This window comes from Nothobranchius furzeri, chromosome 12, assembly GCF_043380555.1.
Source record: "Nothobranchius furzeri strain GRZ-AD chromosome 12, NfurGRZ-RIMD1, whole genome shotgun sequence".
Lineage (NCBI taxonomy): Eukaryota > Metazoa > Chordata > Actinopteri > Cyprinodontiformes > Nothobranchiidae > Nothobranchius > Nothobranchius furzeri.
The window spans coordinates 12,633,758-12,658,268 of record NC_091752.1 but is presented as its reverse complement, the minus strand read 5'-3'; the positions used below and the strand labels follow the sequence as shown (position 1 = coordinate 12,658,268).

The following is a 24,511-nucleotide window of genomic DNA, read 5'->3' as shown; positions in this document are numbered from 1 at the left end:
ACAACTCACGCGAGACCTGTAGGCCATCCTTTTTCCACTTTCTCTCAGAGGATCTACACGCCCGCCTACAAGCCCGTGTGACATCAGAGAGCCAAGGCTCCCTCCTAGGCCGAGACTTGCAAAGCTTGAGAGGGGCAACCACGTCCAGGACCTGATTACAAAGTACATCAAAGTGTTGTGAATAGTGATCAACGTTAGATGGATCAGGGTTAAAGGTCTCTAACCTTACAGACATACAGTCCACAAACTTTGAAATTGTTTCTGCATCCAGGGCTCTGAACCTAGTAGCGGGAGCTTCGCACACAGGAACAGGACATGGCAACGTAACATCACAGAGTATTGGAGAGTGGTCAGAGAACACAGGAGGCAAAGTCACAAGGTTCATGATGGGTAGACCATAAGAGATAACCAGGTCCAGGGTGTGACCCCTGGCATGAGTTGGGGATGATACCCATTGAGTTAGATTGAATGACTCTAGCAAATTAAAAAAACCTTTAGCAAGCACATTATCAGGACAGCAGATATGGATGTTAAAATCACCAAAAAATAGGACATAATCATATTTTAGGATGCAGTCTGCCACAAGATCACAGAAATCATTAAGGAAGTTAGAGTCAGTCTTTGGAGGCCGATAAATCAGCACAACGAGCAGGCGGGGGGAGATGCACAACTCAAATAAGCACAGTTCAAAGGAAGAAAATGACATGGTGGGTGTAAGCTGTTTACAAGGAAAGCTGGATTTAAAAACAACAACCAGCCCTCCACCTCTGCCCCGCGACCTGGGGATATTAAAACACGAGCAGCCAGGTGGTATGAGCTTGAGTAGGGAACTTGTGTCGCCAGACGGGATCCAGGACTCACAGATGCAGAGAAAACCCAGGTCATGCTGAATAAAAAAGTCACGAAGAATACAAGTTTTGTTCAGCACAGACCTGGCATTGACCAAACCAAACCGGGTCTGCAGCGGGGCTGCAGCACAGAGATCGCGCACGGACCCAGTCCCCTCTAACTCTGTGCCCGTAACCGAGCGCAGATTCTCCCAGCAAACCCCAGTCTGGCGTGATCTTCGAGCCGATAGGCCGTGGCGCGGTGCCGATACACCATCAGAGCCGGCCGAGTTCCCTGGGCAGGGCGCCGAGTAATCCAGGAGACATCTCGGAACCATCAGGTCAGAAGCTGGGCCGGATCGGGCCAGCCGCTTGTTCAGGGATCCAGGCCGACGTCTCACGCGCCGGCTACCTCTCTTTCCTCGTCTTCTCCGATGCTTCCTTCTCGAGCTGGGGCGGACAGAGGGCCGACACATCACGGCTTAGGTGGAGAGAGCACGCGGGCAGTTCAACCAGCAGCATCGTCCGTGAGGTTCATAGCTCGCACAGCCCGGTTCCCAGCGCGCGCTGCCGGCTACATCAACGGAAGGACGAAGCCTCAGCAGCGCAGCTCGATCATATGTCAGCAGAGGATCCACACCATTCCAAAAAGGGATCAGCGACAAGAAAAGTGCATAAAAGCCAATAAAACGCCAATAAAAACCGATAAAATGCAAGGCATCAGTGCGTAAAGAGGACGAGCAGCTCGCAGCGTGACTGTGCGTAAGCGCCATCTCTCTCAACTCCTTGACTTCAACAAGGCATTCTGATATTTCATATTTATATGGAATATTACATCTTATTGTATGTCAGACACAAGGCCCGCGGGCCAGATGCGGCCCGCGGAGCATTTTTATGTGGCCCGCGAGATAAATATCAAAAATATATTAAAACTGGTCCGCTGGCCGATTTTACCGCAAAGACTTCAACTCCCATGATGCTTTGCGGCGTTAGCGCGGAGCCGACGCGCCCCCTCCTTTGTGTTTTTTCCAGGGCCTGCTGCCGGTGTCTGCAGCTCCGCTGTCTTGGACAAACACTCCTCTCACTCAGCGCCGAGTTTACTCAGCTGTTTTCTGACGTTGAAGCCCAGAAACAGAGATTCTAGCCGCTCAGTAATGTGTTCACGACTGAAAGAGAAAGTTTTCCAACTAACTTCCAGACAGAGCTTATATAACTTTTACACAATGTGTAAAACTAAAAGGTCCCACCATCACACAGTTTATAAAACTACAAGGACCCACCATCACACAGTTTATAAAACTACAAGGACCACCATCACACAGTTAATAAAACTATAAGGACCCACCATCACACAGTTTATAAAGCTAAAAGGACCCACCATCACACAGTTAATAAAACTATAAGGACCCACCATCACACAGTTTATAAAACTATAAGGACCCACCATCACACAGTTTATAAAGCTAAAAGGACCCACCATCACACAGTTAATAAAACTACAAGGACCCACCATCACACAGTTTATAAAACTACAAGGTCCCACCATCACACAGTTTATAAAACTACAAGGACCACCATCACACAGTTTATAAAACTACAAGGACCCACCATCACACAGTTTATAAAACTACAAGGACCCACCATCACACAGTTTGTCCAGAGGCGAAAGGAGAGGAACAGGAGTCCATGGAGCTGGTTTGGTTTTTGAAACACATCAAAATTTTCTTCTTTCTGTCCCCTTTTCATTTTGGTTCGAGTAACTTACAATTTGTGTGTTGACGCTTTTCTTTTATAAATAAATGAAAATAAAATTTGGGAAAAAAATTATTTTAAAAATTAAATTACAAACAGTTGTATGGTTTCAAAGTTTGCTTTAGTTTCATTTGTAGTTTATAAAACATGGTCTCCTCATCAGTTATTCCAGAGGGATTAGAAGAGGATTAGGAGTACATGGAGCTGGGTTCATTTTTGAGTCATTTAGAAACAGTTGTTAAAGGTTTTCATGTTGAAGAATTGTGCACAACACTACGATGATAAAATACAAACAGTTATATGTTATTTATCATGGTATTTATCAAATATGGTTATATATTGGGAAAATGACAGATTTAATTTAAAAAGCAATTTAAATTATTATTAAACACCCAAAAGTATCAAAAATTGGTACTGTTACGTACTGGTATCGATTCGTTGTCACAATGGGTGTAGCTAACCGCTCTGAGTTTTCCTGTTTGCAGGTGGGCGCGCCCGGAGAGTAGCTGCTGCGAATTCCCTCATCAGCTCGCAGGGGATTTAAGGAGCGGTGTGACAATTCACCAGTGCTGGATAATTACTCACATTGGGTAGTTTACTACAGCTCTAGACCTGTTTCAGATTATTCTGCATCCTGTTCTGCCTGTTTTAAGCCTCGTCATCATCTGTCCCGTTCCTCCATTCTCCCGCCCAGGTACTCTCATCATCTGCCTGTTACCAGCTTGTCAACCTGCACTCTCACTGTTACTACAAGGAGCCTCTGGATCTCCTGTCCACCAGACACACCGCTTCTCTTGGCCGCCTGCTCTCCTGCGCTCACCTGCCCGCTCTTGGAACCGGTGCTCAGCTCCCAGCCTCCTCCACCAGCTACCACTCAGACCTGACACGCCCTCCTCTCCGCGCTCCACTACCTTACTGGAATCCGTAAGCCTCTATTCGATCGCACCTTCCCCGTTTGCATTACATTTCTCATTCTTGTTCTCTATCTCAGAACGCTGCCAGAACCGTCCCCCTCCGACGTCTCCCCAGCCTCATCAACCTCAATAAATTATATATTATTTTTACTCACCTTGTCTCTTTCGTGATTCTGCATGTCGTGGGTCAAAAGACTCGACCACATCATGAGTAAGTACTGGGAATTGGTACTGTATCGATGCAAATGTCACTCCCCCACCCCCACACCCATATGTAGTGAATCCTTAACGCTACATTATCATGATATATCTCCGGTCAGCACACAGTGAAAAGGCTCAATAAAACATGAACAAACATCTGTAAATAGTAAAAGCCATAAAGCCAAAATGCAAAGTTTAGGGCAGAACATTGACCCAGAGGTTTCCTGATCAAGCAGACACATGAGAATATATGTAATGACCGCTTAGAGATGACACAAACTAGTGGCTAGTGCTAGCGGCTAGCAACTAGCACTGTAATAAAAAATGGTGTTCTTCTTCAAAGATTCATACTCGTTTATGCCTCTTAATTCTTCTTAATGCCTCGATTATTAGATTATTTTCCTCAGCTCTATCTAGCAGCCCAGCTCAACAAATAGGGCTGTAGCGAAGCCTCGACGACGTCGACGGCTCGATTCTAAAAATTTGTCGATGTCAGATCCGGAAGTCGACGCACCGTGCCCACTTGTTGCATCCCCAGGAGTTTGTAAATAGAAGAGGAATCTGCATGTTTTTCCTCTAGTTCGCCCTCTTCTCCGCCTTCACTAACATATCCGCCAAATACCGAAGACCCGGAACAATGTCCGTCCGCTACTAGATTCTTTTCCTGTTTTGTCCGCCTTCGTCTCCCGGCAACGGACAACAACTTCCGGGGTCAGATGCGCTGCTCCGTCTCTACCGCAGATGTAGAACATCACCGGGAGCCTTTCTCCCTTCATTAAGGAGCTTCTTTCAGACATTAGGAGAGCTGTTTTGGTGGTAGCAGTCTCTCCTCCGTGCTGGTCTGTTTGCTGCTGGGTGTTTTTGGTCTATTTAAACTTGGTAACCTGAACTTAACGTTGGTAAAGCTACTGTTAGCATCTTCGCTAACAGCTTCTTGCGTTTGGATAAGCTGTTACGTTTTGGTTTAGAGTTCATCGTTTTTGTGGCGCAGATCTCCTTTTTATTACATTTAGAGTGTTGTGGGTTTTCGGTTTAGTGTAAAATATAACCTTGAGTTTGGTTTAACCACCCAGTTTAGAGTTTGGACTTTTGGCGATTCTTATTTTGGTCCAGAACCCTGTAATCTTTGCCCAGTGGGACATCCCTAGTTATTTGTACTTTGTTTTAATTCCCCACAGGCAGAATTAGTTTTATTATTCCCAACCTGTGGATGGAAAGATTTATGATTTTTTGTAGTGTAAATAAACCTGATCATCATTTTAGCTTTTAAATCCCGTTATTGTCCCTTCCTTTTTGCACACGAGCCAATCTCCCCAGGAAGAGTCGTAACACCACTCGCCTCACGCACATAAGTGACCAAAACAAAGCAGCATGGAGACACTCCGTCTCCAGCCACCTCTCAGGCAGCAGCCTGCACCCCCAAGTTCTACACGTCACCAGAACATAACCAACCGCAACACAATAAAAGCAGTGTTATACAAAATGGAAGGCCTGTAGTGTTTATTCTCCTACAGTAAGAATTTATCAATTTTTTTGAGGAATTTGAGATTTTCAGGTTTTTGTTAATTGTGCAATAGAAAAATAATCATTAGATTAATTTTCTAAATAGTCATTAGAATAGTCGACTATTTGATAAAATAATCGTCAGAATAATCGTTTTAAAAATAATCGTTTACCCCCAGCCCTATCAACAAACCAAAACTTTGCCTAAAACTTGTTCTTATTGGTTCATCCATGTGTCTGCCATGCTGACAGAAGCAGAGTAGCAAATGGTACAGCTCGGTTGGGAGAAGAAAAAAAACATGTTGTTTACCCGAAGATGCATCCCGAAATAACTGCCCAGATGGGTTATTTAATCCAAATAGGCAGCTATATCAAATACCGGCCATTTAGCTAGCAGCTGTCACCTCCAGAAGTTCTCTGATGACTCAGCCATTGTCAGCTGTGTGTCTGAGGGGAATGACCAGCGGTACAGGTCACCATGGACTTTGTGGACTGGTGTGAGCATAACCACCTTCGCTTGAACACCAGTAAGACAAGGGAAATGGTGATTGACTTCTAGAGATACTCTCCTCCTCACTCACCAGTAAAGATCCTGGGAGCAGACATGGAGGTGGTAGATACCTTTAAGTACCTGGGTGTTCACCTCAACAGGAAACTGAAGTGGTCCAACAACACAGATGTTCTGTATAAGAAGTAGGGCCCGACCGATATGCTTTTTTGGGGCCGATACCGATATAAAACATTTAACAAAGACCCATAGCCGATATAATGGCCGATAAATCCCCCTCACAAAAAAAATTAATACAAATTTTCTTAAGATTAAACCCTTCATTCTCTGCCTTTTTGATGCTAACTTATTTCTATATTACACACCAAAGAACTGTCTCAATAACTCACTAGGGTTTCCAAGTAATGCAAATAAAATTTATTTTGCAATCTCAAAAACAACAGAACACACAAACTCAGTCAGTATAAATCTAACATTCAAGTTTTTTGTTTTCTGAGTCTGTGGAGTTTTACACTTTTGTGTTTTGATCCTTTCCAAAGCCGACAGTATTAGGAAAATAAAAATAAGATACGTTAAATGACTAGTATGTGGCAATGTATAAGCCTTATGTAAAATAAAAGGCTGAAAAAATACAATAGATTTATTCTATTGTAGAGAGGAATGTTTATTTTCTCGTATTACCGCCCCCCCTCCTCTCCCAGCTAGGGAGAGGAGGGGGGGACTCCCTCCACAGCGTTTCATTGCTTTGTTGCCAACCCCCCCTCGCCCGTCCTCAGCTGCGACAACGGTCGTGTGCCGCCGAAGCGCCGCGAAATGGGGACCGCCTTCATTCGTCTCCCTTGTTATCCTATTCTATAGGCCACATGGGCCGCCGAAGCGCTGCGCACGGGCGCTCCAGCCCACACCATGCAGCGATCGTTTCGGCGTCTGCACTATTTTTTTCGCAAGCCACGGGTGAACAGCGTAAGTTTGAAAAGACTGCTGAAGAAGAGCGGAGGAAATTGTCTGAGAATATTCCAAATGTCTACCAGAAAAAGGCCAATGTTACTTACTTACTGCCCTGCATGACTAAAGGGGAAGCAGTGTGAGCTCTGCTGCAGCAGTTTTATTTTATTTTTTCAGGTTAACTTTTCAATACGAGGCCACGAGGCACACAATAAACTTAGGAAGCATGTTGAGGGGAAACATACTTTTGTAATTGCTTATTTTATTGTTCAACTTACCACTGACACAACAAATATGCTTAAAACTGAAGATTTACCTCCTACTTCCTCATCACCGTCGTCTCTGCTGCTGCTCTGCTGCATGTGTGCTGTGACTGTGGCTCCACCCCCCGAGGAATGGAGCCACACAACATGAGTTCATAAAGCTGGCGCCATCTGCTGGATAGGTAGCGCAATATCGGCCATATCGTCTGTCTTTTTGGCCGATAGCCGATAGTGTTAATGACCCCTATATCGGCCGATAATATCGATCGGCCGATATATCGGTCGGGCCCTAATAAGAAGGACCAAAGCCACCTCCACCTCCTGAGGAGGCTGAGGTCCTTCAGTGGTAAAATCCTTTCATCACTCTGTGGTTGGCTCTGTTATCCACTCTGATGGTCTGTTGGGGTGCAGGCAGCTCTGACCGAGACAGGTAGAGACTGAACAAGCTAGTTCACAAAGCTAGCTCGGTTCTGAGCTGCCCACTGGATTCAGTTGAGGAGACGTGTGAAAGGAGGCTGCTGGTGAAGATGACCTCCATCTTTAAAAAACAAACCTAACCCACCCACTGCATCCCACTGTGGAGACCAACGGACAGCTCCTTCAGAGGCAGATTGAGACATCCCAGATGTAAAACAAAACGCTACCGTAGGTCATTCATCCCCTCTGCAGTAAGAGTGTAGAACTCCTCAGTTTAACTGGTACTGGCATTATCCTGGTACACAATACCACCAATGCAGTACCCAGTATGTGTTCAATATTCGTGCAAACCTGATGTACATCAGTGTGTCTAAGTTCCTGTGGCTGCATAGTGTTGGAACCCACCTTTTTTCCTTTTCTTTATTTGTGGTTTTTAGTGGTCAAAGGTTACGATACTAGACTACTGCCTATGTGTATAAATATATGTACCTTTGTTATTATTTGATCTTCAAATTAATTATAATAATTTGTTACGTGTTGGTGCTGCTGTAACAAGTAAATTTCCCCACTGTGGGGTCAATGGCGTCTATTCTATTCTTCACCAAATACAGTTATATGATCTCCGAGTTTTAGTAAATCGTTATCTCTTTATAACCCTCAAGAATCTTATATTGTCAGATCGCACGGCCCTAGCTGGGCCTGGTTAAGTTAGGCTAGGCTGGGCAGAGTTTACATGTTTCCATGGCAACGCTGGAAGTCCGCTTCAGCTCTTGGCTGTGTCTCAATTCAGGGTCTGCATCCTTCGAAGGACCCAGTCTACTCGGCCGACGTGGGCTGGGTCCTCCGTCGGCCGAGTTGACCGGATGTTAACAACTGTGAATTTGGACAGGCCTAGGCTTCATGAATTCCCGTCACTCCCTCGGCAAATGTTCCGTCGCCTAGCGACCGTGGAACCGCTGAGCAGAACAGAGAAGGAACTTTAAACGATGGAGCTCGAAGTCTTATTTAGCTTTTTAATCATTTCCTTGACTGTTGGAGAGCTAATTGAGCGAAAATACTTTCGACAAGCTGAGCCTGAGCAAAGATGTGATATTAGTTTTTATTACTTTCTAAGGGTCTTAATTTGACCAAAACCAATTTATCACCTTTTAAAGAGCAAGTCAACCCCTACCAGAGTCTAACTCCACTCCCACTTCTTGTTTGAAAAATGCAACAAATGCTGTTGCCTGGCAGATTGAGAAGGCGGAGCTGCTAACAAATACACACACACACAGGCTCACGACAGCATTGTGACATCATAATGTACCAGTTTACATCATAGCATACCTCTTAGCCAATAGCGGTGGCAGATTTAAATTAAAATACAGTGCAGAGTTTTTACCTGACAACGGCACAACACTGCCAGTTTTAGGCAGAATATTTAAATTTTAACTAAGATGCACTAAAGTGCAAAACTACTGACTACCCGTGTCTGCAGCACGATTAGACACTCGTTTATTTAGTTTATCGGCAAAAAAAGTTTATTTGGGAGTGACTTGCTCTTTAAGACTTTTCAAGACCCAGCGGGATACCCTCTAGTAAACAATTCTCATTTGTAAACAAAAATAAAATTCAAGAGTTTAATACAGAACTGATTTTATTTAGATATTTCTTTTATATGTACATTTTTTATCTTCCTTAACCAGTTTTTCTAGCAAAGTAAAAAGCCTGTCAGTTCTCCCTTCTCTCCTGTGCCCTCTGCTGCTCTGCCTCCCTCTGCAGCCTCATGTCCTCCCTGATCAGCTCCAGAAGCTGGTCATCGCTGTCACCTTCTCCTGGATGCCCATTTTCTCCAGAATAGTCTTAACAAACATGTAAGAAAAAAACAGATAGAGAAAAAAGGACAACGGGTTATTCCTTTCATGTTGTCGCAGAAAACAACTAAACTCAAACGAGTTTTTAAAATATGAGATGTTATTGTACCTCCATGCCACAGCCACCAAATGCTTTGCTCCAGTGATCATGTGGTCCATCTCCGCCCTAAGCTTAATAAATTCCCTGGTTTTCTCTTTTGTCCCTAAAATACAAACTCCTATTAAAATCAGGGGGAAAACGTAGCGGGAGAAGTACGACACCGAGCGGCCGAACATACGAGCCGAGACCGCAATAAAAGCACTTTTACTGTAACATTTCTAACTAAAATAACGTTCATGTATCACAAAAAGCCCTTAACCTAACAGTTTAAGTTTATACTGACATTTGGATGCGCAATCCTCTCAGACAGCTCCTGCTTCACTGTCCGCCATTGTTTTTAAAAGTTCTACCATCCGGCCCGCAAGGCATCTTGGGAAATGTAAACCATTGAAGGATACACCGGATCCATCCTTCATACAGGCGAAAAGAAGGCCGAATTCGACCGCATTTGAAGGAGTCTTTGAATTGGGACAGGCCTGGTCGCGGCGCTGTGATGTAACCGGCCGACGAAGGATGCAGACCCTGAATTGAGATACAGCCCTTGTTTCTCCACTTATTTTATTAAAGAGCAAGTCACCCCCTACCAGAGTCTTACTCGACTCCCACTTCCTGTTTGAAAAATGCAACGAATGCTGTTGTCTAGCAGACCAAGAGGGCAGAGCCGCTAACAAATACACACACACACACACACACACACACACACACACACACACACACACACACACACACACACACACAGACTCACAATGGCATTGTGACATCATATGATACCAGCTAACATTCTAGGGTACCTTTTAGCCAATAGCGATGGCAGATTTAAATTCAGCTGCAGTGCAGAGTTTTTACCTGACAACCGAACAACACTGATAGTTTTAGGCAGAAAATTTAAATTTTAACTAAAATGCACTAAAGTGCAAAACTATTGACTACACGTGTCTGCAGCACGATTAGACACACATTTATATAGTTTATCAGAGAAAAAAAAAGTTGATTTGGGGGTGACTTGCTCTTTAAAGTTGTCTAGCTTCCCTCATGATTTTACAGTCAACTTGACACAACCACCACTGGGTGGTGCTGGTGGTCCAAACATTTGAATTGAATAACTTCATTTTTACATTTACCAGTGTGTGATAATCCACCCATTTATATAACTCGAGCTTAACTACAGTCAAAATATTTCAGGAATTCTGCTAGAATCTGATTTAAATTAGCTCTATTGATCAGATATAAATACGTGTGAAATGATGACAATAAGTAGGAATGAAAATGACAAACAAGGTGTAAAACAAAGTTGAATTAAAAGAAATTCTTTTTTTACTACCTCATGTGTCCTAATGTTGCATAAAAGAACCTCTAGGCTGTAGTTTTATACATTTTTATATACTTACTGTAAAGATACACCCCCCGCTCCTCATGCCGATTATGTCCCCCCACCTCTAAAGTCAAATACATGTCTTCAGGAAACAACGCTGCAAGGAGCTCATGGGGTGAAAACAAAGACGGCACATGGGGAGGCATTTCAGACGTCTGCACAGGAGACTTCCATGTACACATTTCTCCTCGTATGTCTGTTTATTTGCACAGCCCACCTAAACAAAAGGCTGAGCAGTGCAGCCTGACAAAGGTCACGTTTCCCAACGCAGGAAAACTACTTCCTGACCAGCCGGAGCTCTGCTGTGGGACTAAATCCATCAGTCACATGGTCCTGAGTGGTGTTCAAACCAATTTTTACTGGTCTAATAATAACACACACACACACATACACACACACACTGGGGCATCTAGTATCTATGCTTGAGGCCCACACTAAAGACTCAGGCTCATCTGTAGGCTACAGAAAAAAACTGTTCATTCTGAAAAACCTTTTGAAGCCTTTAAGCGTTCTCATAAAGGAACAAAGCTCCTCTCATGTAAGCAAACACCACTCTAAATATACTAACTGTGAAGTGCTGCCGTTAGTCAGCGGGGCTTGTGGCTCCGAACACGCCGTCTGCCTGCGCCGTCTCCAGCATCTTTCCATTTCCTCCAGAGGCAGGCGTCAGACATCTCATAATCATAAGTCCTTAATGTAGCATGAGTCAGCGCTGGCTGACAGTGAGGACGGGTGAACAAACCTCTCCTGTCTGAAGACTCACATGATAAATCAAGCAGGTTGTTACAGATGAAGATCAGCCAACATTTGGATAACTTTGGATAGCAGGCAAATGGAGACAGCAGGGGGAGGCCAGAGTCTTCATGCAGATGGGCTGAAGACAAACTACAGAAGCCTTCAGTTATATTTTATTTCATGAGGATTTAACAATGGCCGATTACTGCGACCGTCCAAACAGATTAGAGCAAGTGTCAGACACAAGGCCCGCGAGAGATTCAAGTGTCTTAAAATAAGACTATGCTGCTTCAAAGCACACACTGACTATAAACTACATTTCCCATAATGCACGGCAATTGTGTTCCCAGTGCAGTGACTCATCACCAGGTTGCAGTGTATCCACTTCCATGTTTAATTAATACAACAAGTGAAACTAACTGTCCACACATCATCCCAACACGTCCAGGAAGAGAAAGATTGATGCAGAAGAAAGGAGTTTCAACAAAGACGAATCATGTTGATGCTTCAAGCAGAAAAACCGGTATGTTTACAGTAATTAGCATCCATGCTACTAGCAACAGCGTCTGCAGCATTACCTCCTCTGCCTCGGACAACCTGAGAACACTCCTCTTCCTCAGCGCCGAGTTTACTCAGCAACTAGCTGACTGAAGCCCAGAAATGGATTTTAACAGCTCAGTAATCTGTTGCTGCTGACAGAAAGTACACCGACCAACTTCCAGACCCAGATGATTTAACTCCAGTTTAGCGACACACTCAAGTCACATGACTCTGTGGCTGCTGCAGCTTTGATCCCCCTCCCCGGCACAACTGTGTGGTCCAGATGCTCTCCATGTCCAGCAGCACAAACTTGTGTGAGCAACTGTTTCTCACTGATGAACTCCTTCCTCAGCTCAGAGCCCAACCCCACAGGTGCAGGTCTGGTGGAAGAGGTGAGCATCACAGGAAACCAGAGTGGAGAAAACTGGGACTGAATTATTTTGCTTTTATTAACCTTTTCTGCTCCAAAGCATGAAAGTAAATAGGTGAGATATTGCATTTTCATTTAAGAGAATGACATTTTTTTATTTGTGTTGTTGGTCTGTGAAAATAAATTAAACCTACTTTAAAACAGGACAGAATACAGATAGAATAGAAATAAAATTAAAAAATCCCTTTATTGTCCCTCAGTGGGCAAAGCTTGGTGTCACAGCAGCAATAACATTCATCACAGGAGCAACAAAGGAGAGTCCAAAATAAAGAATAAACAAGAAAACAATATAGAGACACCTAAAAGATTCAAAAGATAAAAATAAGAAGAAATGCTGAATATGTACAGATTTGAAGGAATAAAATGTTTAAAAATTGAGTCATAAGTAACGAATACCACCGATGTGCTTTATTTAAAATGGACTTGCTTGTGTGTAAGGTGGTTATTCCACATTCAGTGTTACTGCAAAAATAAGTGTAACGTGAGGAAATATGGGTTTTCTGTCACAATGGGGGTGTTGGACTCAGCTGTGTCAAAGCTGGGTCGCTGAGAACTTTCACCCACAGATTAAGACCTGAACGCCAGCGAGTCTGGGAGGAAACCATAACATCTGCCACCTGCAGTCTACCAGAAGATGTGTTTACATGAGTTGTACCCAGACCAAGTCAAAACATAAAGTTTAAACTTCTTTTTCTTGATTTTAATGTTAAAGTAACCATTATCATTTTGCTCATTATAAATGTGATTAATCAAATGAATGACTATTTAGCTTTGGGGTAATTATAATGGTTTAATGAATCCATTCTTAAATAATGTTGAGAATGTTTGTTACTGACCTTCACACACACTCAAGCACAAACATTCACACACATCCACACACACCTGCTCACAGTAAACTCCAGACACATTTAATGGCGAGCGTATCCAGTCTTCTATATCTGCGATATGTCTGATTTCTAACATCTAAAAGCTACAAACAACGCTTTTCTCTGTGTTTCACTTTGATGTCTTATTTTGAAAAACCGGAAATTGTTCCGCTGAAGTCACTCTTCCGGGAGACGTCCGGGTGATAACTTGACGGAGAAGACCTCCGATCTCAAATTGACCGCAAATTACAGACCTAACTTTGATTTATCCCATCTTCGCCTTCGGAGCGAACGTGTGAGTTGTGCTTTTGACTAAATTCTGTCCATTTTGACGCGCCGCCGCGTCTCTAATCTAACCTCAGGTCGGACAGCTCCGTTTCCGCTCTGATCATTGCTGGGTGAGCTACCGTGCAGCTTATCCTCAGTTCCTAAAATTATCACTAAATTCTCCGAACCTCAGAACCGAGACTAACTTCTCGGACACCTTTCGTCTCAGTGTGTTGACACTGTGGGCGAGCTATTGTGAAAGAAGTTTCTACTGCATTCAGATTGCGTGCGCTTTTTAAACGGAATGCTCGGTGACACCTGCCGGAGCTTGACTGCTCGGTAAACGTCGTAAAGCGAGGCACAGCCGTTACGCGTTACTGCATTCGGATTGCGTACGTTTTTTTTAAAGTCCGTATTAAAAGTGGAGCGAGATGCCTACTTGTTAATCGGGGATATTTCAGTCTGGCCGCTACAGACAAAGAACGCTAGGCCTGGCCGGGGAGCTAAGCTAGCGCCACAGTTAGACAAATAGGGCACGCGTCCCGTTAAATTGTCATCATTTCTGGCACAGTCAGTCTGTGTCCTCACAAAACCCGCATTGGCGGTGATTCTTGTAAATCGCTACGGTGTGTAGAATCTACATTTTGCTACGTTTGTCCGTCTGATACCAACACGGCAGCGTAGGGTTTGTTATTTTTTTTTTATTATTTTTATTTTGGACCGGTGAACGGGTCGGCTTTCACAGCCTCCGTTGCTCGGTTCCATGCCTTTTTCTTCCATCTTGTGAAGTTGTGTGTATTCATTTCTCTATCAACAATTCCTTGTTTTACCCTGTGTCATAAAGTTAAGTAGGCTACGGTCAGTCCTTGTTTGTGTGAGACATATTAAGGAATCTGCCCGGAGTTTTACGTCGGCTCAGAAGGTAAAAACGCGAGTTGCTCTGAACTTAATGGGAGATGGACGAGACACGACAAAATCTTTCTTGCACTGTTACACCTGATGTAAGGTTCTCTGACGTTCTGCTTCCAGAACATGCCAAGACGCAGGAAATTCACCGGCCGAGCATCGCTGGTCCCTCCGCCCGCCCGAACGGGCCCGTTTTAGGCGGGTGCCGCCGGTCGGGAACAGTGGGGACTAGTGGCTGCGGTTCGGTGCCAGCTGCACTGGGTCGGAGGTGGTTCTGGTTTGCACTTCATGTCGTGAATTCGAGCAGCATGCTGTTTACAGTCATAACGCTTTTTCTTTACTTTTATTTCTTCCAGGGGGTCAAAAACCCACCATCAACATCAAGGTTTGAAATAAACAACACTTTCTCTGCTGCTTTTAAGCTGAATAAATCTCTTGAGCCTATGGTTAACCTCTCTGACAAACAGGTTGTGCTTAACCCTTTGTTTCCTGATGCTTCTCCTCTGTCATCCATGTTAAAGGCTGAACATCTCTCCAGCATGGGTGTGAAATCTTCAGGCTGTGACCCACCGCTTCAGTCAGAGGTCGGTTTTACTCGTCAGTCCGCCTCATGTACAAACCAGCTTCTTTATCGGGGCGTGATGGAAACGTCAGCCACCGTGAAACACTTGTGGTCTCCGGACGGAGCTACCATGCCATTTAAGGGGTTTGTGCCCGGACATCTTGACCTTTATGTGAATGACCTTGTCACTTTTCAGTTTGTGACCTCTGCTAATACGGTGGCCAATTCTTTTCTCCTTTCACAGGGGTGTGACTTAGTCTCGGGCCTCTGTGCTCTCTTTCCTGTGATTTCTCTTACAGGTGACCACGACGACGCAGAAAACCCTGCGGTTTCCAGCAGTCCTGTGGTCAGTGGCGATATTAAAGGTGGCTCGGTGGTTGCTGCGCACACCTCTCTCATGGGCTCGGGAAGGCAACCCGGCCCGGGAGGTGTAGATGCGTGCAGTGATGCTCTGCTCGGGGCCCCTCCTGACAAAGGGGGGGTGCTGAGTGGCTCTGAGTTTTCCGTTGCGGACTTCAACCGGTTCGGGGGAACGCCTCCTCCGAGCGGGCGGGTCATTGCAGAACTCGACACTGACCTTCCTCCAATTCAGCTGACAACATTGACCTCCGACCCGGAGTTAGGTGCTGCACCTTCTACGGGGCGGAGTTCTAGTCGGTCTGTAAATACTCTGGTTAAACCGGGTTTTTCTGATTCTGTGTGGGAACCTCCATCATTCTTGGGAATAAAGTATTCATGGCTTCAGTTTTCAGGACAGACCATGTTCCTAAAGCTAGCATCATGTCTGTATCTGATTCTAAACATGGCTAGGTTTGCTTTGACACCCGTGACACAACCATCCTTGGATCACTCCTTTTCAGAACCTCCAAGTCCAGCACCTCCAGGTCTTTGGACATCTGAACACCTGCTCTTTCAGCACGATTCAGGTGACAATGTGCATCTTCTTGGTAATAGAGCTTTTAAGAGCTTAAGAACTGTTCTTTGTTATGCTTCTCCTGTCTCACAGACATGGCATAGGTTTGTGCAACAAAAGGGGGGTGGGGAGCCTCCTCCCGCTTTGCGAGCATCAGTTTCGCATTTCCAGTTCACTACCATTTCTGATCACAACAAAGTTGCCTCCGTTAAGCTGCAACCCAACTTTGAGCAGGTAAAATCAGGTTCTGATCTAACAGCTAAACCATCAGCTTCGCTCCAGTTCCAAACGGAACCCTCAGGTAAATTCAAACAAGTTTCCCTGTGGGTTCGTAACACCAGATACAAACAGGTTGATAACCAAATCGCTTATGAGCCTGCTCCCACAGATACGTCCAAACTCGTGTCTCTGTGGGTCCGCAATACCAGATTCAAAACTCTATTCTGACCGACTCTATTCTGACCGGATTATTTTCCACTGACTGGTGGACCGTTACAAATTCTCTCGTTGTGGGATGGATTTTTAACAAATGTGATATCCTTTGAGTTTTTTTTTCAGGTTACCTGCCTCCAGCCAGGGTCCTGTTACTAACTCACATTTTTAGGGATTACTAACCTACTGATTTACATTTTTAGAACTGATTTACATCTCTATCTTTTTATTAGTGCTTTGTGTAGCATGATTATATTTGATTACAAATTTAATTTTATTTTCTTGCTATTTCCCTTAAAGGGCCACAAGCCAATTTGCCCTTCATTTTCATGATTATTTCCTTTATATATATGCCTTTAATTAGTGCAGCCTGCTGAGTTTCACATATCAGTTAGGATTTACTTTTTTTTTTATTTGTGGTTTCACTGCATCACGTTTTTACATGACACGTAGAACAGGGTGCAGAACATTTCTTCTTTAGATAATTCACAAAAGGCACCCACATTTTCCCAGAGGCACCCATAGATAGGTTTTGATTGATTTCTTTGTTTTGCATCAAGTGCTATCTATCGTGTGGGCTGTCTCACTTTGTCTCCTTCTCCGAGCTCGTATGGACTACATCCCATCAGAGGGGCCGTCTTCACCATCCTTCAACTGGTTTTCTGTCGCATGGGTCTTCGGTCGTGGTTCGAGATGGGTCGAGGTCTGCGCTGGACTTCGCCTGGACTACGCCTGAGGAATACATCACCTGCCCAGCTCCGTGTGGCACACGAGCTGCTTATCCTTTGCATACCTTTGCATTATTGCTGATGAAATTAACTGCTATTGAAAAAGCTCTGCTTTCAAGATTTCCTAAGTGGATTACTTTACAATGATTGCAACAGTTTTGGCCTTAATCATCTGATCAGGATACACTCCCTTCTACACGAGACCTGTGGTGACACTTCATCATTCCTGCCTTCATCTGGGATGTCTACCTTCACGAGTACATCACGTTATTGTGTTTGTAACGGCAGGTGGCCTGTGCTTGACCACCATGTCGTCACAAAAAGGGGGGGAATGTAACGTGAGGAAATATGGGTTTTCTGTCACAATGGGGGTGTTGGACTCAGCTGTGTCAAAGCTGGGTCGCTGAGAACTTTCACCCACAGATTAAGACCTGAACGCCAGCGAGTCTGGGAGGAAACCATAACATCTGCCACCTGCAGTGTACCAGAAGATGTGTTTACATGAGTTGTACCCAGACCAAGTCAAAACATAAAGTTTAAACTTCTTTTTCTTGATTTTAATGTTAAAGTAACCATTATCATTTTGCTCATTATAAATGTGATTAATCAAATGAATGACTATTTAGCTTTGGGGTAATTATAATGGTTTAATGAATCCATTCTTAAATAATGTTGAGAATGTTTGTTACTGACCTTCACACACACTCAAGCACAAACATTCACACACATCCACACACACCTGCTCACAGTAAACTCCAGACACATTTGATGACGCACGTTTGCTTTGAGAAGAGAAAGGTTTTTTGGTAAGTTTTCAGTCTTATGATTCAGTTCGTGTTGGGCCACGAGAGAGAGAGGACTTGTGAACCCTCGCTAACGGGGAACGGAGCCCATGGGCTCAATCCCCCCCCCCTCCTCTCACGCTGTTTCTGCCACGCCAGGCAGAATAGCTGAATCGCAACTTCTAACGCAGACTCATTACTGAGTCTTTTGATTTCTGAGTGAATTAACTTAAGAAAGCGCGTCGACAAAACGCTTTACCATCAACGTGTACCGAGGGGCAACTCTGGACCGGGTCCGCTCAACACCTACGTCTCCTGTCAGCGTCGGTGTCATCCGGATGAACCACAACATCCTCCACGGCCCGGATCCGAAAGAGGGTCCACAAGAATTCGGTGAGACAGAACACGGTGTTTAGCGTTTGATGCATCTTTTCCAACTAAAAGCCTAAGTTTATTAAAACCATCACTTTTCACTCAGACACCTGTTTCTTCCTGAAGCAAAATCAGATGCACTCACGCACCCATCCCAGCTCATATCACTCTCACCATCACAACATTCTCAATCTTCATAAATTCACCAGAAGGTCCATTTGAGCAAGAACAGCATATAAACTGTTAAAAGATTGTCCCACAAAGTTGCCAATGTGATTGTTATTTCCTGTTTGTCAATTTTCAAAATCATTAGTTTAATTTGAAGAATTAAAACTTTTAATCCTTCAAACTTGTTTCCTCATTGAACTGAAACACAGACAATCAGATATTATCGGCAGTTTATGGATGAAAACAACCTTTGAGTCTTCTGAACAATATAAAATTTGGTTATTGATTTATTAAAATTAATATTCCGAATTAATACGTAGCATGGTTTCTCTTTCATAAAAGAGCATAAATCCATAACGCTACATAAGTTTGTTTCCAAATGAAAAGGTTAAACCGTTCGTATCTGTAGATAAAGGAAAATCTGCACATTTGTGTCACTTTCAAAAAAAGTTTGACCCGCGACTTCGTCCCAGTTTTTCATTTTTGCCCGGTGGGAATTTGAGTTGGACACCCCTGGATTAAAGGCTTGTTTTTATGAACACAAGCAGCCATCTTACAAAAAGTGTTTTAGAGTGCTGATGTTCGTGTGTGTGTGTGTGTGTGTGTGTGTGTGTGTGTGTGTGTGTGTGTGTGTGTGTGTGTGTGTGTGTGAGACACAAGCTTATGAGAACACACACAGCAAATTAATAAGCTAATGTTGTTCAGAGTCTCCAGAAGCAGCACAGCTCATGTCCGCCTTTGTTTACCTGATTATGTAGGACACGGCGGACTTGCAGCGCGTATTAAACTCCACCCACAGGCTCGGGGATTTCCTCAATCCTGAGAAGTCCTTCAGATTTATATGTGAGCACTGTTCCGCCCATCCGAGACTGACCTCACGCCATCTAGCTCGACCGGACCCCAAATGTGCCGACGCTAGTGTGTAAGCACTATAAAGTTCAACGATCTGTCTGACCCTCCTCTCCAGAGCTCCTGAATAGTCCTTACCAGGGAGGCTCAGTAGTTTGATCCCTCTGTAGTTGGAGACCACTACCCCAGTCTGCCAGTCCAGTGGAACTGCCCATCGAGTCCCACAAGCCAAAAAGACCCTGTAGGACTCTTTCTTCAGCTTGACAGCATCCCTAACCACTGGTGTCCACCAGCAGGTTTGGGGGTTGCCGCCACGACAGGCACCAACGACTCTGCAGCCACAGCTCCAGTCAGTTGCCTCGACAATGGAAGCATTGAACAGGGCCCACTCCCCGCCTCCCCCCGAACTTTTTGGAAGTTCTGTCAGAGGTGGGAATTGAAACTTCTTCTGACAGGAGACTCCGCCAGACGTTCCCAGCAGACCCTCACAACACGTTTAGGCCTGCCAGGTCTGACCGGCATCCTCCCTCACCATCGAAGCCAACTCACCATGGTGAGGAATGGTGTAATGGTGTTCATTATGGACAATGCATGACGAGCACAGAAGTCCAACATCAAAACACCGCTCAGATTCAGATCGGGGGGGTTGTTCCTGCCCACCACACCTCTCCAGGTCTCACTGTCGTTGCCAACATGAGCGCTAAAGTCCCCCAGGAGAACGAGGGAGTCACCAGAAGGAGCGCTCTCCAGCACCTCCTCCAAGGTCTCCAAACAGGGTGGGTAGTCTGAGCTGTAGTTTGGTGCATAAGCACAGGCCACAGTCAGATCCTGTCCCCCCACACGTAGGCACACCGCCTCAGGCTCCTTCTCCACCAGAGGTGACATTACACATACCGAACTCCAGCTTTTGTAGCCAAGGATCAGACCACCACAGTCTCTGCCTTCGGCTGCAACCTATCACCCGACCCCTTTAGCCCTACCCGCAAATGGTGAGCCCATAGAGAGGGAGACCCAGTTTCCTCTTCGGGTTGTGACTAGTCAGGCTCCATGGGTGAAAGCCCGGCCACCAGGCACCCGCTGACATGTCCCTCCTCCAGGTCTGGCTCCAGAGGGGGGCCCCGGTGACCTGCGTTCGGGATAGGGGGCACTGTGTCCATTTATATAATTCATCTTAAGATGTCTTTGGGCTTCTCTTTGTCTGATCCTCACCTAGGACCTGTTTGCCATGGGTGACCCTACCAGAGGCATAAAGCCTCAGACAACTTACCTCCTAGATCATTGGGACACTAAACACCGCCACCACGGTAAGGTGGCAGTGGAGAAAAGGGGGGATTTTTAAATTTTTTTAAGCTTTTTAGTTTATTTGTCACCCACAGATCATAGAAAACGTCGGTGTACAAGTTGCAAAGACAATAAAGGTGAACTGAACTGAATCTTTGTCAGTTTGATATTAGTAAAGAGAAAACAGGTAAATCGATGGAGACTTGAGAACATCTCGAATGTGTTTCGTTTCAGAGGCTGACTTTGATCACATTAAGATAACATCATGGTCATCTGTGCCCTAGACTGAAAACATTTATGCATGCAGCCGTTTCCTCTTTCATGTTCTCTGATGTGAGGGATGGATCTGCAGAAGCTACAGAACATAAATACTACCAATAATAATATTAATAATTCATTTAACTTCTAAGTGCCTTTCTTTGTGTTAAATCTTTACCTACTTTATGTGATATAATACAATGATTCATCTGGTAAATAAACTAACTTTAATATCTTATCTTTACGCTAAAGCGGACCCTCAGAGCTGCCGATGGTCCCTGACTGCTGACGTGTGGACCAGCCGTGCTACAGAGGCTACTGTGGTGTGTCCTGCTATCTCCTGAGTTAAGATTGGAAGATGAAGCACTTCAACCTTGCCACCATGCCTCTTGTGAAAACAAGTCATTATGGTTTTAGGTGCCTACCTCCACCTGACTGCAGCATTTGTATTAACAGGTCTTTATTACTAGATAGCTCATAGCAGATCACAGCTAATGATGTGTACTGGGTTAGGGTTAGTCGACTACTCAAACAGTGGTTTGAAGCAGCCCTAGTCTGTAGCTACTAACTTGGTCAGTGGCCAGATTTCACGATTGCAGTTATGAGTCCTATCAAGTTGGCCTTTTGTAAATGATACATTTCTAAGGGTTTACAAGAGCGATGTTTTATCCATACCAAATGTGTCTTTGGAATATTTTAGTGCTGGGGTTCACTCGCATCATTCCTGCTGAGAGGGAAAGGGTCTGCTGACTCAGAGGCTGGGATCTCCGTGAGGTTTGAAATTAGACGCCAACTCTTCAACTGAACTAATGAAGTAGTTGTTTAGAGCTTTTGCCGTTGTTGTAATGTGTCCGTTAACGTTCCATTGAGTCAGTCCTGTCTTCTCTTTGTTGATGTGAGACCAGAGAGCTGAGCTGCTACCTCCTGATTGGTCTATCAGTTCAGTGACGTTGGCTGCTTTTGCTTCTCTTAAGGAAAATGTGATGTATCCTTGTTAAAAGCAAGTTGCCAGTTCACAGCAGGACAATGCTGAGACTCAGGACAAGCCACCATAGATGCACACAGCTTAGGACCAACAGTCATATCTGGGCTGTGGGAGGAACCTGGGGGGAACCCATGCATGCACAGGAAGAACAAGCTAACGGGATTTGAACCCAGGACCTTGTTGCTGCAGGGCCACGGTGCTGCTCACCAGCCCCAGCCCTGTCTAGGCATCACTGGTTTCCTCCAATCAGGAGCCAGAATCGGTTGATTACGTTGTGTTGAGTCTCTCACCTGTTTTACTCTGGTTTTATTTTAGTGTCTGAAACTAAACATGCGCCCTGACCTCAACTCAGGTGTGCTGAACGGGATCAACTTCCGGATTGACTTCCTGATGAGTATTTCAGCGACAACAGGGACTAAACGGTGTGTTTTACCGGGTTGACTCGCCGGTTCCGGTGCTCGTTTTACTCACAGAGAAACGGTCCTGTTGGGCAGGAAGCTGGGCGGCAGGGTGTCCGTCAGCTCCACATCCACACACACGACGCGGACGCGCTGCCTGCTCCGCGGCGCGGACCTCTCCGCTGCGCAGCGGCAGCTCTCCACGATCAGGTCCGGACAGGTTCTATAGCTCCGGGCGGACTCCAGCAGCAGGACCGTGACGCAGAGGAAACCCAGCGCTCCCATCGTGACTTTAATGGCACTTTTCTGCTTTACATGACGTCATCCAGGTTCCAAAGGGTCGGTATGTACAGTCTATGGTCGGAACCGAACGGCAGATGGAGTTCCGGTGTCCCGGCCACCTGCCTGCAGCCCCACCACACCGGGATCCCGCTGCGTAAACCAGTCAAGCGCCTAAAAAGTTCCCATGAACTTTTACTTGGGCTCGTCCTTCAGCCAGTCAGAGCTCCTCGTCCAGCCGTCCAGAAGCGCTCCAGAGACGAGTCCGCGTGCTGAGGAGTAAATCTCCTGAGGTCCAGCCTGGAAGACGCAGATCAGCCTCCACGGAGCTGACCGGCTGTGATGACGCCTGGTTTGGTCTTCGCGGTGAAACCTAAGCAGCTCTGGTCCCTCTGGCTTTCCGTGCAACAGACCCGGCTGGTGAAGCGGTTCCCGTTTTCACGTTAAACTTCTTTAGAGAGTTTCTCATGAAACCAGGCACCAGTGGGTAGTCTTCCTGCAACAGTCCGAACAGCCTTAGTGTGGAGAAATGGAGGGTCTGTCCTGATGTCCAACACCTCCTAACATCTACAACAGATCATCTGATTTTATTCTAAAGCAGATTTTAGTGAAACGGGTTTGAAAATCATCAAAGTTCTACAACAACTTTGTTTATCAGCCCAAAAGCTGAAGTGGAGTCCTGAACTTTACTTCCTCATCAAGAAAACCCAGCTGAGTTTCTGTTTTAGCATTTTTATTCATCTGGAACAACAAGGGCCATGAAGGACCCTAGATAATAAATGTAGAAGTGGAATCATGTGATCATATTCAGCTTTTAGACCGACATCCTCACATGCTCCAGGTAACTGCAGTGCCGTTCATTAAAATGACTGGAACAGGAAGCTGTGACATCACATAGTTAAAGGGCTAATTAGGTCCAAACCTATGTAAAACCAGGGCGTTGGAGGTTTTACTTCAAGATGGCAGTAACTCATGCTGACATGTAGGAGGTCAGATGCTTTTGACCCCGCGTGCCACAAGTCACTGCTGACGCCACCAGGCGCTGTACAGGTGCGGTGGTGCACCTGACCAACTCTTTGTGAGTAAGGAATATCTGATGTTTTTATTTATGATAAAAGGCTTTTAGGCTTGATCTCTGAAGCACATTTATTATCATTCATTTGTTTTCAGTGCATCGATGTGGACTTCAGCGAAGAGAATTACCCACAATCCATTTCTGCAGGAGAAAACGCTCAAGTTCCTTTTCTGAAAGTATTTTTTAATGAAAGTCGTTCGTTTTACGACGACTAGTTGATGCTCTGAAGTTTTCAGACAAGCGCAGCAATCAATGTAAATTTATTTCTAATCATTGGTTGTTGGTTTGAAATTTGTTAATAAAGGTTTTTGAAAAAAGTATCACAGCGACCAGCACCCCGGCACGCGTTGTGATCGATGATGCGGCACGAGTTGTGATCGATGATGCAACGCTCCCCGTCTCTGTTCGGTAAATATGTGCCCACTTGTACCTCGCACTCGAAGCCTTACAGCGTGCCTCCTCCTAGTGCACACTGCTGAAGAGCGCAGGGCGAGTGCTGGGATTGGGCCTCTGTGATGCAACCTCACCAGGTCAAAGAGAACTTCCAAAGGTTGGACTCAAACAGGGAGTAGAGGTCAGTATGGACAGTGAGCTCTGCACTGCCCCCTAGTGTACATTCTGTCTAAAAACCACACCAGCATGAAGCCGTGTGAGGAGCTTTTAGGCCGTGGTGATGTTTGAAGCAGCCCTACACAAAGGGATCAGAAATGAGCGTTCAAACTGCCATTAGGTCACTTTGGAGCGGCCCTTGAGTTTCATGCAGCTTATTTTTTAGCCACAAACTCCATGAAAATGGTGCATAAAATCATAAAAAAAGAGACTTCAACCTGAATTTCTAAATGGAGCTCAGACTTTCTCTGAAATAAGACTTCATTTGTGGAATTGCTGTAGCAACTTTTATGTCCACAGATGTGTTGCCTACATGCTCAGGTAACCTTAACAACAGAAGAAATCATCAAAGCTCAATGAAGCAGATAAAACAACAGGTGTGAAGATTAGTTGGTCGTTGAATGAGTGAAGGAACAAAACA

General features: G+C 45.0%; 1 protein-coding gene across 1 annotated transcript in view; it reads right to left on the bottom strand.

The window, feature by feature from the left end:
- LOC129161159 (adhesion G protein-coupled receptor A2-like) overlaps positions 1 to 23,100 on the bottom strand; it is a 113,216-nt gene extending 90,116 nt beyond the window's left edge. Inside the window, exon 1 of the mRNA XM_054738226.2 lies at positions 22,201 to 23,100. Coding sequence (XP_054594201.2) covers positions 22,201 to 22,412 — 212 coding nt within the window. The 5' untranslated portion in view covers positions 22,413 to 23,100. The remainder of the gene's footprint in view (positions 1 to 22,200) is intronic.
- Between the last annotated feature and the right edge of the window lie 1,411 nt (positions 23,101 to 24,511).